Genomic DNA, 14378 nt, shown 5'->3' with positions numbered 1-14378 from the left:
CACGTCAGCATTTATATTTAGATTTATTTGCGTAATTTCCAGGTACACGGCAGAGCTTGATTAGCAAAATTAATAACGGCGCTTCAGATAGACACTCGTTCGATTGTGTATCAATACTTATTTATATATATCTATACATATATATATGCATATAATTTTCTAGATATATATTATATCGTAAAATTATATGTATAGTTATATATATAACATACATATGAATCATATAGTAATACATGTAATCTATACGTTATGTGTTAAATTATTATAAATATGATATATATATATAAATATAAATATTCTCTTCAATTTTTAAAATAAGCACTCAAAGATAAATGTCTCTTCTCTCGCTGCAATCGCACGTCGTTTAATTTAAAATCTTAAGATTCTAACGGGATAAAATATCAACGGTCCGATCGTATTAGCAATTCCCCCCTGCGAACAGCTAACAAATCTGTAATCAGATGATCGCCCGTATATCATTGCCCTCATCTAATCGAATCACCAATATATATATATCTATATCTTATCAGAATTCACCGGTTCAAGACCCCCGTTAAAGTGATCGTTCCAGTGAGAATGCGGCTCTCCGTGATGTTAAGTATTACACATTCCCCCTAGGCCTCGCCGCGACTCCACGTTGAACTGAATTAAATCACGTTTTGCACACGCGGCAATATTTGCGAATACTGAAAAAATTGTCAAAAGGTCGCATATGACGCTCTCGCGCCGATCCTCGTATTAAAAATATCCGCGATCGTTTTGTTTGCTACGCCAGCAAATCCCGTCCGCAGCATCTCTCTTCGTGATTACAGAAAAACGATGCGCACGAGGCAAGCATGTGTATCTAACAGGAGAGAAGACTGTAAGAGGAAAAGAGGAAAATTCACATCTTTCCGAGAAATGTGGGAAAAGCCACTCGTTAAATCTTTCTTACAATCGAATGGTAGATATCTAATGTTATATGTGAAAATGACCCGCGCGAGAATCCAATATTTCCGACTAGATATCGGTAAGAGTGGAAGAATTGCCTCCAAGTTCCTCGCATACACTTGCTATACTTAATTTATGCGCATAGGACTTACTGAAGTAAAACGATTAATAGGATAATAAATGTAATATACATGGAATTGTACATACTGATCTTATATTACGTTTATTACTCGATTATTAATCATGTGATCGATTGACAATAATAATAGTTACGATAAATAATAGTTACGATTAATAATATTAATAATGATAATAATAATAATAATAGAGTAATAAAAAATTAATTTTCTTCGGTTCTTGTGACAGCTGCCTCAATGCCGTAAAGTTCCTAGCAATCCTACAGAGTTTATATTTATTTTATGCAAATATTTCAGAGACCGCATGTATGTGCCTCGTATAGTACACATGTTGTACAGTCAATTTTCTTTTTTTTTTTTTTAATACATTTTGTAATAATTTTCTTTCTTTAACAATGCTCCACAATATCAATTAAGAAAACAATTAATGGAAAAATGCGTTAACTTGCCCCGAGTAATACGCCCGAGCCTTTTAATGAAATTATTCACTTATCTTGAATATTCAAAACTAAATTGTAACATGTTTAAATCAACGCTCTCTACGTATGGCCGCCTCATTTGTCGTATACGGAAAGCATGACAAATCTTTCTATTGTTAAATTGACGTTTGCTCGATCTGTATATAAATCCATGCCAGAAACGAATTATAGCTTCTATATCAAATTGTTTTATATTAAATGGTTGGAGAACTGCAGAAGACAAAATAATGAGCAAGATAATTGTTACGAGCAATTCTCTTTCTGAAACACATCGACTTTTATATAATCAGAAATATACGTAGAAACTATAATACGTTTCATTACACAGATAATATACATGGAAACACGTATGTCATGTAAATATCTACCATATTTTTTATGCATTATGCGATAGGAGAAATACATTCACGAGTATTATTCTTCGACAGTAATGTCGTAGGAGCCACGTTTAGCATTCTACTTAGTTTATAATTCTTAATTATTAATAAAGTAAACGTATCTTTAATAAAAAAACAAACACAAAACGTGATTTTAAATCATCATCTGAGAAAAGCAGATTGTACGTCAACCTATCTTAAAATCGATATACGCAGATACATTTTTGTGCATGAAATTATATATACCTAATATTTCAAAAAATTTTAAAAAAAGGTAAACGAGAAATTATGTCGCTTGAAAATTATGTTTAAACATTTACCATTTTTTCCGTTAAATTAAAAGAAAATAAAATTGTTTTACACAACAATTGAACGCTGTTCGTTTTGAAATGCAAATACGTATTCCCAAATTTGTAAAACTTTTGTGAGATAATCAAATTAATTCAGTGGCGCCTCGACGTACTCAAAGATAAAATGCGACGGCGTATTAGGAGTATCCGTTAATATTTCGGGCGGTGCTAATTCCATTGGATGAGAGTCCCTCCACGGATCGATATCATTTCCTCCAATATCTAGTCCGAGTCGCAAATTAGTTGGTGTATTGCCGATAACAAAGTGGTCTTCGGTTAAAGGTAGAGCGTCTTTCAATAAAAGCCTACATCAATATAAAATCATTTCAGTCTTCGTTAAACAGAAGAAACGTACTGGTCAACGAAGTAGCGTGACCATAATATAAATATGATTTCCTTACCAAATATCTTCGTCGGAGACAATATGAACCTTAGGAATGGGAAATCCATTAAACGGTGAAGCAACAGGCAATGTATAGGCCCCCATATTTTCGAAAATCATCCATTCGCCGAGTTCCATATCATGCAACATGATGTTCTCGACGATTTTGTCCAGTCCATCACACGTTGGGCCCCATACGCTTGAAGGAATCATCTTTCCACAACCATTCTGAAGACAAAAAAATTAATTTAAATGCTAATTTAAAAAAGAAGAGCGCGGAAAAATACTACACACACACACACACACACACACACACACACACACACACACACACACACACACACACACACACACACACACACACACACACACACACACACACACACACACACACACACACACACCCACACCCACCCACACACACACACACACACACACACACACACACACACACACACACACACACACACACACACACACACACACACACACACGTTGGTACTTCATCTGAATAAATTACTTTACCTTAAGGGGAATCGGAGTTACATGCTGGTGATCGTACAGCAGACAATTGAATGATCCATAAACACCATCGTTGATATAATACATATTATGCATAATAGCGTTGGTATTTTCATCTCCGCGTATAGCACGTTTGCTATGGATACTCGTTGCCAATGTGAATGCAGATGCAACATAAAAACGACCCGGTTCGGCAATCACATGCACAGCATCGGCTGGAAAAATTCTTATTGTAAGATGCGATTCAAAACGAACTATATTTGTGTAACTAACGAGGAGAAAGCAGCTTACTGTTGAAGTATTCGTCGAGAGCTTTATTAATAATGTCGGCGACTTTGTCGATGCTTGTGCCTTTGTCGCCCGGATAACCGCCACCAAGATCCAAGAGGTACGGCTTAAAACCGAGATCGCTGGCCATATCGAATAATAGCTTGCAATGACGAATAGCGCGATAGTATACCGGTGGATCTTGACATCCGGAACCAACGTGAAAACTGAAGCCCACTACGTTAAGACCCAAGTTATACGCAAGGCGTAAGAGATTAGGAGCCTCGTGTATCGGATCACAGCCAAATTTCATGCCAAGCGGGCACTGCGCTACTTCCGCATCGCAACGAATCCGCAAAACAATCTGCACAAATGATGAATTGCATTGATATAATGCAGATACTTTCGAGATAAAATTACAACTGTTTGAACAAATATCCAATATTTAGTATTTACTAAAGTTACATGGTGGCGTGCAATTACCTTAGCCGTTGGGAAGAGTTTCTTAATTTTGTGCAGCTCGCTTTCATTATCTACTGTCATAGTTTCTACTCTCACTGCAGCAGCGTGACGAATATGTGAAGCTGGCTTGGCTGGATTAGCAAAAATAATTCTTGAAGGCTCTACACCAAGACTCAATACTTTATTTATCTCATTCTGCAAAGTGTGTAAAAAAAACATTTTTTTATATGAAATGTACCTGTTAACGTATGATAAAAAATACATTTTATTTAGTATTTAATCATATTTACTTTAGATGCGCAATCAAAATTGACGCCAAGGGCCGCTAATACTTCAATTACGATCAAACTGTCGTTACATTTCACGGCTGAAATTGAAGAACTTCTATGAGTAACCATACATCGTACAATTCCGTACGCGACATAAAGTTCCAAATGTCAATGACTTACCGTAATAGGGGTCAACTCGTGGCAATTTTTCTTTCCAGACTTGATGCTTTTGTACAATATCCCCTATATCCAATACGTAGAAAGCTTCTTCTTGTAAACCACTCATTGCAATATCTTTGATAACGGTCATGACGTTGGACTCACTGTCCAAGACGTGGATACGTTCATCTAGATTTGTTACCTTCATGTTGATTGAGTTTAATTGAATCGATTAGTACTCTGTAGGTGCTAGGCAGCAAACTGAAAGTTAAACAATTAGATAATAAGTATAAACGCAAAACTAATCAGCTTTATATTCCGTACGTTGCGAAATGAATTTAGTATAACAAAAACGTACGAGGCAGCTGTCAATGCTAATCGGGTGTGTCGTGAGGAAGCGGATTAAGACAAGATCACTGTGGGGGTGCTAGCAAAGCCACGGGGGCTCTGCATTCAGGGCCAATTTCCAGTTGTCGCAGTTATTCAAGCACCCACGAACAGACTGGTCGACCAGCCTATCGCAGATAGAACCCTGCAAAAGAAAATAAGTGACCTCTGAATTAACTAAATACTGATTATAAGATTTACCATATGGAAAGTATCAATATTGTCATAATCTACGCTAATTTGAGAAAAAAAAGGATTTGAAAATAAAAGTAAATAAAAATACTTTATTAATAAAGAAGGGGAAAACGGCTGTTTAAATACATGTTCATAAATTAGCATATGACGTGCTAAAATATTTCTACCGCATATCGGCTAGAATTTTATCTTATCCGTTTATCTTAATTTTATCAGAGCCGATATTTTTTCTGACATTAAAGTGATATATGAATCGTAAGAAATAAAATTTATGTTACATTTTTAATTTGATTTGCTCATTCTTTTTTACATGTTCTCAATAAATATATGAAAATCTACTGTGTCTTTGTCAAACACTTTTACTTGACGAAATATAATTAGATCCTACCTGAAGTGAAGTAATTCTCGTTTTTTTATACACACTGCAGAAAAATTAATTATGTCACCGTTTAGAAGTACAACGTTTCTAAATTTTAACGACTCCTCTATCGCGTTGCATATATGTGCGCGAAGCAAAAGTAAAATAATGGTCCACGAACTATTTGGAACGTAATATTACGTGTTACGTTACACGCGTTATATGTGAAAAACCTGGTTTAACGAGATCCGAACAGACAGAAATTCAGAACGATACTGCACTCGAGACTACTATTTGGGCCTTTATTTATATGAAGAAGATAAGTAGTATCAGCCCGTCTTTGCGTGGTGTACCAAGTCTACTTATACAAAATTATCTTACAACCAAGATGGTTCATAAAACAGGAAACCGAATTAGACTGGAAGGATAATATAAAATGTTACTCAAGAGTCAAACTCCACTTGAGGGCGGGAAATACCACCAGTAATCTACGCAACGAGACTGATTGTTTATCCGAAGCTGTATCAAAGATCGACGTATCGCAAATCGAATGTCCTTAATAAGCTAAAAATAACACGCGAACACTCCACCAAGAAAGTAAGCAAGTGCTATTCAATAATACAAAATACAATAATGCGAAATACGATACAAAAACTTGCATGGACATTTTTCATATTACACGATTCTAAAAATATGTGTGCAGAAGTGTCTCTTACTGAATTTTAGAGTACAAAATATAAGTACGTCCAGAATAAGTTTTAAATACTATAAATTATAAAGAGATTTATCTTTCAAGATAGTTTCCCGTACATGCTATAAACTTTCTTGGTACATGTTAATAAAGCAGATAGGAATAACTTTAAATTCTTGCTTCCTGATGCAAAAAAAAATTTAATAACATCCAATTGTACATGGAGGTCTCGTAAGGTTGAGATTGATAATTCCTTGTTTCATCAAACAAACTCACATACAAAGGGGCGTTATTACGTAACATAACAATGGCTTCCGCCGGTTTGAAGAGGAAATACTGGTCGCGGAGTAAGATAGTGCAAGTCTCAAGATACGAGTAAATACGGCTACTGGCCATTCCGCAGACATTGATGTTGAGACACGTGGTGCGAAATGAGCAAAAGGAACTGAAAAACACGTTTTATCATCGTCTTATACAGATTATAAGTTTTCACGTATGTTGCAAGGATAATATGCTTTAATAATGATTAGTTTGTCGAAAAATATACATAAAAATGATATTGCAAGATACGAGTATTGTGAATTAATGAAATTTATCTCTCTTCCGTATTCGAGATTCGGTCTTTATTTTATCACGGAGCAAAACAAAGTATATGTTGAAAAAAAGTTGACGAAAATTTCTAAATATAGAATCGTTTATTGAATTTTTTAATTTAAAGCGTTTATAAACGTTTTGAAACCATCATAATTTTGGAGCTGGTCTAACGTATAACTAAAAAAATTCGATATTTTAAAGAGCATCGTTTATAAAAAAAAAAATCGAAACATTATGTTATATAAATATATGTCCAAAAATATTATGTATAAATTCGAAAAGAAAAAATACATTACGAAATACAGTTTATATTTTCATAAAAACAATATTTCCCTGAGTCCTTTCGCGCACGGTGTATACTTTCAAGAAAACTTGAGAAAAGAAATACCCTCGCACACAAAAAGCAATATTACCATTGTTGGCAAAAAAAACTATATGTTCTTACCAAATAAATTTCATTTTGAAGTTCGAAACTTCGATTTAAAGCAGACTTTGAATAATCTTGATAAGATAGCGACCCCATACTGTTTGTATTGTTAAAGAATGGTTTCTTTACGATACAGTTTATCATTACATTCCCCCACCTCCCCCTTCAACCACCACTGAGTTCGAATCCGATTGAACGTATCTGAGCTGCGATAAGCAGAAGCATGAGAATTACAATTACAAGTACAGAACCTTCAAAAATGCACGAAAAGTGAAGCGAAATGAAATTATCCTCGATATTACACGGAACAATTCTTGGAGTAAGACGTGCTCCGCTTTGACATACCTGCGATATCCGTGTGTATATTTCTGTGACATTGTATATGCATATAGTTTTTTTTTTTTTTTTAGAATTTGATAAATATTTCCATATTTCTCACTTTAATAATTTAACACTGAGAAGATTATCAAAATTCTTGACTCACATAATTCTATAGGAATTCGTGTACATACCAAGTACATAATTTAAACGTGAAGTGCATGTAACAATATTTTAAACGTAACAAACAATCATTAGTAGTCACTCGAATATGTTTTAATTTTCCATATCTAAATTGTGCAACAATTATACTTACTGAGAAACGTCAGTGACGCACACGCGCACAAACACATACGTTATCTTCTACGCTCCAAAGCAAGACGTATAAAAATGTAATAAATGAGTCACGACCGTTATAATGACAGTCAAATAAATAGAAAATGTGCCAGTATATCTGGTCGGGTTAAATCTTTTGTATCAAATAATATTCTTCGCGTGAATTTTGATGTACAAATTCTGTTTGGCAAACTACGCGCCAAAGACTGCCGATCTCGAAACTCAATGTCGGTCTCAAGTTGAAGCCAGAATAGTCGCATAATTAAATTGATAATCAATTTAATGACGCCGATATTCATTATTAAATTATCAATTAAAATAAATTTAATTATGCGACGGTACTATCCCAGCTTCGGTATCAGACTGCGTTTCGAGTATTCGGAGCGTACTCCGAGAAATTGTACATATATGTACATATATACACATAAAGTGACTGACTACGAGGAATCACCGGGGAAAGCGTATTAATCGGTGAACTTCGAACTGTGGACGAGCCAGTAAACAGAAACCGCGCGCTGCGATTTCAACAGGGCTCGACCTGCGGTATCGTTACGCAATTATCGCGGGGGTCCCTTCCCCCGATAAGGAGGGAAGCACGAAGAAAGTTAGGAAAGAGATGTTCATGAGTCATCGGCTCGCGAATGAAGATCTCCACGTGATCGATGAATCGTTCTCTCCCTCGTCCTCTTCGTCCCTCCGCCCTCGCTCCGGGGGAAGGGGGTGGTGGGTGGGTGGGTCGGTGTCGGTGATCGGGGTGACCCGCGTCAGCGGACACGCTCGCAAATACGCACCTTATCAAACGATCGCCACCCTGCGGGTCGGCACACGGTTATTGACGGAATGATGGAAGTTTTCGGTGACCGGATCGCAAAAATCAGTCAGATCGATCGTCGGGCGTGGACCGGCGGATTGCCGTAGTCCACGATGGTCGTCGTCGTCGTCGTCGTCGCCGCCGCCCCCCAGCCGCCGATTCCTCGCGCAAACGATCCCCCGTACGGCGTAACGACGATGAACATCCGCTCCGTTCGCAACGCGTAAAAACGTGGGTCCGTTTTACGCGCCACGTGCGAGCATCGCAAAACCTTCGCCCGTCTACCTTAAATCTTCCAGGTCGCGGAAGGTCGCCGCCGCTTCTCAGCCACGATTTCACCCCGGAGATAAGGAGAGAGAAGCCTGGAACGCGACGCTCGCACGAAACACACCGCCAACCCGGCCAACCGCCAGACGCTCGCGCTCGGAAAGGACAGTATGGATCAGACGCGTCAGATGTGTTCGGTCAGTTTGGCGTTGTGAATCAGGCCGGGTTTTTCGCGCTTGCGCGACGAGCTGTCAGTGAAGTACCTACGAATTAAAAGGCGTACCGCGTTAGTTGCGACGCAATTATAAAATTTTTTTAAATTTTAGAAAATAATTAGATATATGTTTATGTACATACGTATATTGTGTAATTACACACATATGCACTCACAATTATAAGGAATTTAATTATCTACATTTAATAAAAAGATTTAAAAAAAAAAAGAGAAAAGGATATATATATATTGAAATAATTTCAATCAGGGTAAGATATTTTATTTGGCAGAAATACTATGGAATGCAAACGTTTGTTGCAGGAGTAAGAAAAACTGCCAAAAACCTTTACCTTATATTCATGAAACAAATATGTATTTTTAAATTTAAAAATAAATAACATGGATCCATAAATAATTTTAAATTTTACTTACACGATAAAGTTATGAAATATACATCAAAATTCGTCCGTTTTGTAGTAAAATAAAAAAAAATACTCTATCAATTTTATAAAAAGAATAGAAAGGTAACGATTTTTTACAAATATTTTTATCTGGCCTCCAATAATTGGCCCAAAACATTAACACCGTATTATACATATGTATGTACGTCATTGTTTTACCGTCATTTTCGCCGCGCATGCGTGAAAAACCCGGTCCAATTCGCACCCTACAATCCACACCGACCAGCGACCAGCGACCAGCCCGGCGTCCAATGGCGAAAATTGTCTCCTAGGGAGTTCCAAGGATTTCAGCCGCATTTCCCGTATCCCGCATCCCATTCGAGGACTCGAAACGCCCGCAACAACATGGCACCGCCAATCAGATTCGCGTTTTTCCCACCTATTGTCTCGATAGTTGTGACGAATTTACATAACCTCAAAGACGCGTAGGATGCAGTAGGATGTTAAAAAAACAAGGAAGTGAAGGAAGTAGATGTTTTAAAAGTACCGAAAAACAAATGCTAGATTGACGACGCGTTAAATACCTTTGTAAAAAAATTAGAATGTTAAACAGTAAGTTTTATTAAAATAGACGGTTGACGTGACATGATCTGTGATTCGATCCGAAAGATTTAATATCCAACAAAAGATGGTTCTGTGTGCAATCTAGCGGCAATTGCTTATTACTTTCTCCTAAAAATGAGATTTTTCACCGACATATATCGTTTCAGAAAGTCGTACGTCTTGTGTGCAGCGGACTGCGAGTTTACGAGGCTGCGAGTAGCGGCCGCAAGTTTATCGAGATAATCCTTAATAATAGGAAAAAAAAATAGGAAAAATAGAAGAGAATCGTTCGAATGAAACTTGCGTTAACTTAATTTATTATATTTGATTTTTAATATGCATGCAGCCTTCGTGCAATCCTCATCCAAATTTAACATGCAGCATTGTGTGAAGTCGAGCGTAGTGCGATTATACTCGACGCAACGAAGCGCCAAGTCGAAAAACCATTACAACACGTTGAAGATCACGCCGCACGCTACCCAGACCGAGGTGAAATCGGCGTATTACAAGCTGACCCTCCAATATCATCCCGATAAGAACAAGAGCGAATACGCGAAACAAAAGTTTCAAGATATCGCGGAGGCTTACGAAGTGCTCGGCAATCACGATCAGCGCAAGGTCTACGACCGGGGTATGCTGCTGCATCGGCAATCGACGGCGTCGACCACCGTCGAACACCCTACGTCCCACTACAGGGACAAGGTTTATTCGGGAACGTCGAAAATTTACAATTTTGACGCGTGGACGCAGGCGCACTACGGAAAGCAGATGTACGAGAGACGCATGAGGAGGCAGGCGTACGAGCATGCCAAGATGATGGAGACAGAGACAAACAGTTCGAAGGGCAGTCCTCGGATCATGGAATTTGCCATTTTCGTAGCCACTGTAACGATGCTGGCCGCGCTTTTTACGGGAAACCACGACGCGACGGCATCCGAGAGACGCAAGAAAGAAAGTAAAGATACTGGAAATTAGTCTACGTTTATTTATTTTAATAGTATAAATTTGTATATATATGTTCTCACGTAATGAACGTACAGATTTTATGTCCGCTCATCGTTATGCCTCTACCAGTAAAGTAAGAACAACGTTAAATAGATCGTGATGAAAAATGACGAGGACAATCATCATTTCGTATACTCCTTTAAAAAAAAAAAATGCTATGTACCGTGATATAGAAATTGTTATTACGCAGTTAACTGCGTTCGTGCGTATCCAGATATGGACAAGCTAAATATTTCATGAATGGCTCGTAGACAATATTTCAGAAATATTTTCGCATTCTGAACCATCGTCTACTATCGACAGATACATAACGAAGGATTTGGGTAGACAACGGTTTATACATTACGCGATGCATCGTCTAACATAAAAATAGTGAAAAATCAATGTGCAAAAGGCACGTGCGCGATACGTAAAGAGGATCAGCGTTGGATACCTTGCGTCGCGACCAAGGAAACGTACTCTTATCGTAGAAAATAACAAATAAATACGCAACTCTTTTCACATTAATATGGTCTATAAACTGGCATTCCTGGCATTGGCATAGCTACTGGCCCAGTCGGATACGGTATGGAAGGTGTTATTCCAGGAAAATTTGAAGCGATCGGGTAGCCAGGAGTGCTGTTCGAATGCCCTTTCCTTATCAGCTCGCGCAATTTATCCACTTTCACTTTACGTGAGTGCATTAATTTTCTTCGCGACAAAAACTGATCTAAGAACTCGTCTACTTCGATGTCACCGGCTAGGAACTTCTCTGCTATTCCCTACGCATTGAAAAAATCAAACGTGATGAGTCTCGTCAAACGCGAACCAGTGAAAGTCTCGCTTACCTCCGATTCTTCTTCGATCTCAGCGGCAGCTGCTTGCAGCAGGTCAAGCGCGGTATCGACGGTCATTGTACCAGACTTGTCGCCTGCGAATAAATAATACAGCGTCGAGAAACAAATCTTTCTTTTCTGTCAAAATTATCAATACGTAGGGTACGACTTACGCATCTCGTCTAATTTGCTCCTGACACTGGTGCACAATTGATTGGCCTGTTCGCTCACGTCCCTCAAGACCTGTTTGCCCTCCTCCAACTCGGGTTGTTTGGCCAGATTAAACTCGGCCAAAGATCTGTTGCTCGCCATTAACATTTCTTTCTCGGTCTCGAGCTCCTTAAACTAACATTTTATCACGTCGGGACAGAGTCTCGTTATGTTATAACGCGAACCTTAACATATAGTTTGTGACTGATGTATCGTGTGTAAATCCTTCTAAAAGCAGCACGCTATATACGTCTAAATAAATATTATGTACAGATGCGACAACGCAGCGTCTATTCTTGCGAACGTCGTTTATTATAGATTTAATTGAAAGCACGAAGAATATTAATTACAAAGGAAAGGATACGTATACTACGTTTACGCGAGCTTTACTTCTGTAGTAACTTGCGATAATTTACTCCGCGTAAACGAGTGATATATCGTAAGTTACTACAGAAGTAACGTTAAAAATGTTAAGTCTCTTCTTGCATTTGGTTTCTAAGTAGAATTGATTCACTTGCAATCCTACCTGCTTTATGTCTCTCACGATATCCTCGAATTTCCCATCGTTGTTCAACAATTCTTTCAACTCGTCGTTATCCAGATGAGACAACAAACCCAGTGCCGCGGGTATATCCGGCTCCTGATTCGACTTGTACATCTCTTATAAATATTAATTTGCAACTGCAGGATCGTTGCTTCGGATTATCTCTATCTTTTTTTAAATCTAAAAGCAAAAGCTCCGAGAAATGCGCATTTGCGATTATAAATAACGTAATGACAGATCGGACAGATTCGCCCCGAACTCTCGAAGTGTTTCTCGGTTGGGAAGGAAGTTTACGGTGCCATCTCGCGTGTCGAAAATGCGCAAAGTAAACGAGTCTATCGACACATGCTAAACGCGCGCGTGATTGTTTCTCAAATCGGTAAAATAGTTTTGGTGAGGAGCTTTTCAAACGCGCGTGATCACGCGTGATAAAGCAAATCGATCCCTGGTGCGACAACGACAACGGTCGCCCGTCGCCTTCCTGGACGCTCCTGGAGTGATTTTCTCGATCGCGAACGAGACGCTGGTGACGTTGAAGGAAGAAATCGGGTGACATGGAATCCGCGATCGGGCATCTCGAGGAGAGCGTGAGTACACGGCGTTTTCCGCGTGAGAGGTATCATTCGAAAGTGTCAACGTGACGGTCGGCGCGGCGGTTAGCCGTTTGCCAAAACGTCAAACGTCGCTCGTGCTGTCGAATTTAACACCTTTGTCCCCTCTCGTGCCTCAGGTGCAGAAGGCCGACGGGAAGCTGGACATGATCGCCTGGCAGATAGACGAATTCGAGAAAGCCTTCGAGGACCCGGAAGACGAGGTAGGAGTTCGCTTTTTTTCCGCTTTTATCAGTAGAGATTACCAGATCACGTATCAAGCCTGTCCTTTTTAGCTGTATCTTGTTTGATTTGCTCGATACAAAATGGATATACAAGCTACCGGGCACTGGGAAATCGACCGTCAATTTTCAACCTTCTTTAAAGACCGAGAGCTACTTACTTTGAGGCTGTAGTAAAAATAAATTTCAAACTTGTTGGAGAAAAGTTGACGTTTGATCTGGGACAGTCTGTATATTTGGTAGATGAAAATGGAAGGAAAATATTACGAGAAAGTACAACTGAAAAGGACAAATGTATATATTATGTCGTATCTTATAAAATCCTCTGTGACATTGTACTAAATAAACGACGAATTATATTTTGTTTGTCGGACAATTCCTGCTTGAGGCCAGGATAATCCGTTTCGTTTAGCATATTAAATATGTCCTGCGTAACCATCACACACGTTCGTGAATTATTCGCGTGCACTTTTTACTGTCTCTGCGATGTTTTTTCGGATCTTCGATCATCAAACCGCTTTTCATTTTGTGCTTCCCAGATATCTGTGCTTCGGCTATTACACTCTGTGCATCAGGTTGCGAAAGATTATCAAAATCTACGGCAAGAAATTTTGGAAGTTCAACAGTTGCAAAAACAGCTTTCCGATTCACTTAGAGCTCAGCTTACGCAGGTGCACGGACACTTTAATTTATTGCGCAATAAGATCGTAGGACACAAATCACCGCAGCTGAAATAAGAGCGAGATCCGTTATACATTTCCGATATTTTTTCCTCGTACTTGGCAAAAGAATGCACGTTATTTTTCACAAGATGCGAGTTTAAGTGCCACGGGATTCGGCGGGATTACGCCCACTTTTCGTTATATTCGTAACACGATGTTAATACTTACAGCAAATTGCGGAAAGCGGTGCGGCCCATAATTCAGAGAGACTGGGTTGACAACCGCTTGAGAAATTTGTCGCTTTCTGAAGGAATTTTTATTATAGTCAAAATTATATCTCATTCGTCTCTCGTGTATTGTTTCCGAATATTAAA

General features: G+C 38.6%; 3 protein-coding genes across 5 annotated transcripts; 1 reads left to right on the top strand and 2 right to left on the bottom strand.

The window, feature by feature from the left end:
- Positions 1 to 1134: 1134 nt before the first annotated feature.
- On the bottom strand, positions 1135 to 8925 carry LOC143893985 (ornithine decarboxylase 1). 3 transcript variants are annotated; one of them, XM_077399932.1, is made up of 9 exons: positions 8432 to 8925; positions 4693 to 4866; positions 4356 to 4595; positions 4197 to 4273; positions 3928 to 4101; positions 3469 to 3808; positions 3181 to 3392; positions 2675 to 2883; positions 1135 to 2578 (listed from the first exon to the last, which is right to left on the bottom strand). In XM_077399932.1, the coding sequence occupies exons 3-9, from the start codon at positions 4540 to 4542 to the stop codon at positions 2362 to 2364; spliced, it is 1416 nt and encodes a 471-aa protein (XP_077256058.1). In that variant the 5' UTR covers positions 4543 to 4595; positions 4693 to 4866; positions 8432 to 8925; the 3' UTR covers positions 1135 to 2361. The 3 variants fall into 3 exon arrangements, with proteins under 3 accessions (XP_077256058.1, XP_077256060.1, XP_077256059.1); XM_077399934.1 differs by lacking the exon at positions 8432 to 8925 and adding an exon at positions 7621 to 7897; XM_077399933.1 differs by lacking the exon at positions 8432 to 8925 and adding an exon at positions 5305 to 5559.
- An 864-nt stretch (positions 8926 to 9789) lies between these two features.
- On the top strand, positions 9790 to 11126 carry LOC143893990 (uncharacterized). Its single transcript, XM_077399943.1, has 2 exons — positions 9790 to 9945; positions 10104 to 11126. The coding sequence occupies exon 2, from the start codon at positions 10273 to 10275 to the stop codon at positions 10909 to 10911; it is 639 nt and encodes a 212-aa protein (XP_077256069.1). The 5' UTR covers positions 9790 to 9945; positions 10104 to 10272; the 3' UTR covers positions 10912 to 11126.
- Positions 10908 to 12765, bottom strand: Vps37b (vacuolar protein sorting 37B). The gene is made up of 4 exons (XM_077399942.1): positions 12493 to 12765; positions 11930 to 12101; positions 11769 to 11851; positions 10908 to 11702 (listed from the first exon to the last, which is right to left on the bottom strand). Exons 1-4 carry the CDS (start codon positions 12622 to 12624, stop codon positions 11445 to 11447), a joined length of 645 nt encoding a protein of 214 aa, XP_077256068.1. The 5' UTR covers positions 12625 to 12765; the 3' UTR covers positions 10908 to 11444.
- Between the last annotated feature and the right edge of the window lie 1613 nt (positions 12766 to 14378).

The sequence above is a fragment of the Temnothorax americanus genome, unplaced genomic scaffold, assembly GCF_048541705.1.
Source record: "Temnothorax americanus isolate GAGA-0224 unplaced genomic scaffold, ASM4854170v1 Scaffold13, whole genome shotgun sequence".
Lineage (NCBI taxonomy): Eukaryota > Metazoa > Arthropoda > Insecta > Hymenoptera > Formicidae > Temnothorax > Temnothorax americanus.
This window is presented reverse-complemented; position numbering and strand designations above follow the sequence as displayed.

Coding starts and splice junctions, on each gene's coding strand:
- LOC143893985 (XM_077399932.1), bottom strand. CDS start 4,542: ATGAAGGTAACAAATCTAGATGAACGTATCCACGTCTTGGACAGTGAG. Junction 4,274..4,355: donor ACGAGTTGACCCCTATTACG/GTAAGTCATTGA, acceptor CTTCAATTTCAG/CCGTGAAATGTAACGACAGT. Junction 3,393..3,468: donor TCTCGACGAATACTTCAACA/GTAAGCTGCTTT, acceptor GAATTTTTCCAG/CCGATGCTGTGCATGTGATT.
- LOC143893990 (XM_077399943.1), top strand. CDS start 10,273: ATGCATGCAGCCTTCGTGCAATCCTCATCCAAATTTAACATGCAGCAT.
- Vps37b (XM_077399942.1), bottom strand. CDS start 12,624: ATGTACAAGTCGAATCAGGAGCCGGATATACCCGCGGCACTGGGTTTG. Junction 11,852..11,929: donor GAGCAAATTAGACGAGATGC/GTAAGTCGTACC, acceptor ATTTATTCGCAG/GCGACAAGTCTGGTACAATG. Junction 11,703..11,768: donor AGATCGAAGAAGAATCGGAG/GTAAGCGAGACT, acceptor TTCAATGCGTAG/GGAATAGCAGAGAAGTTCCT.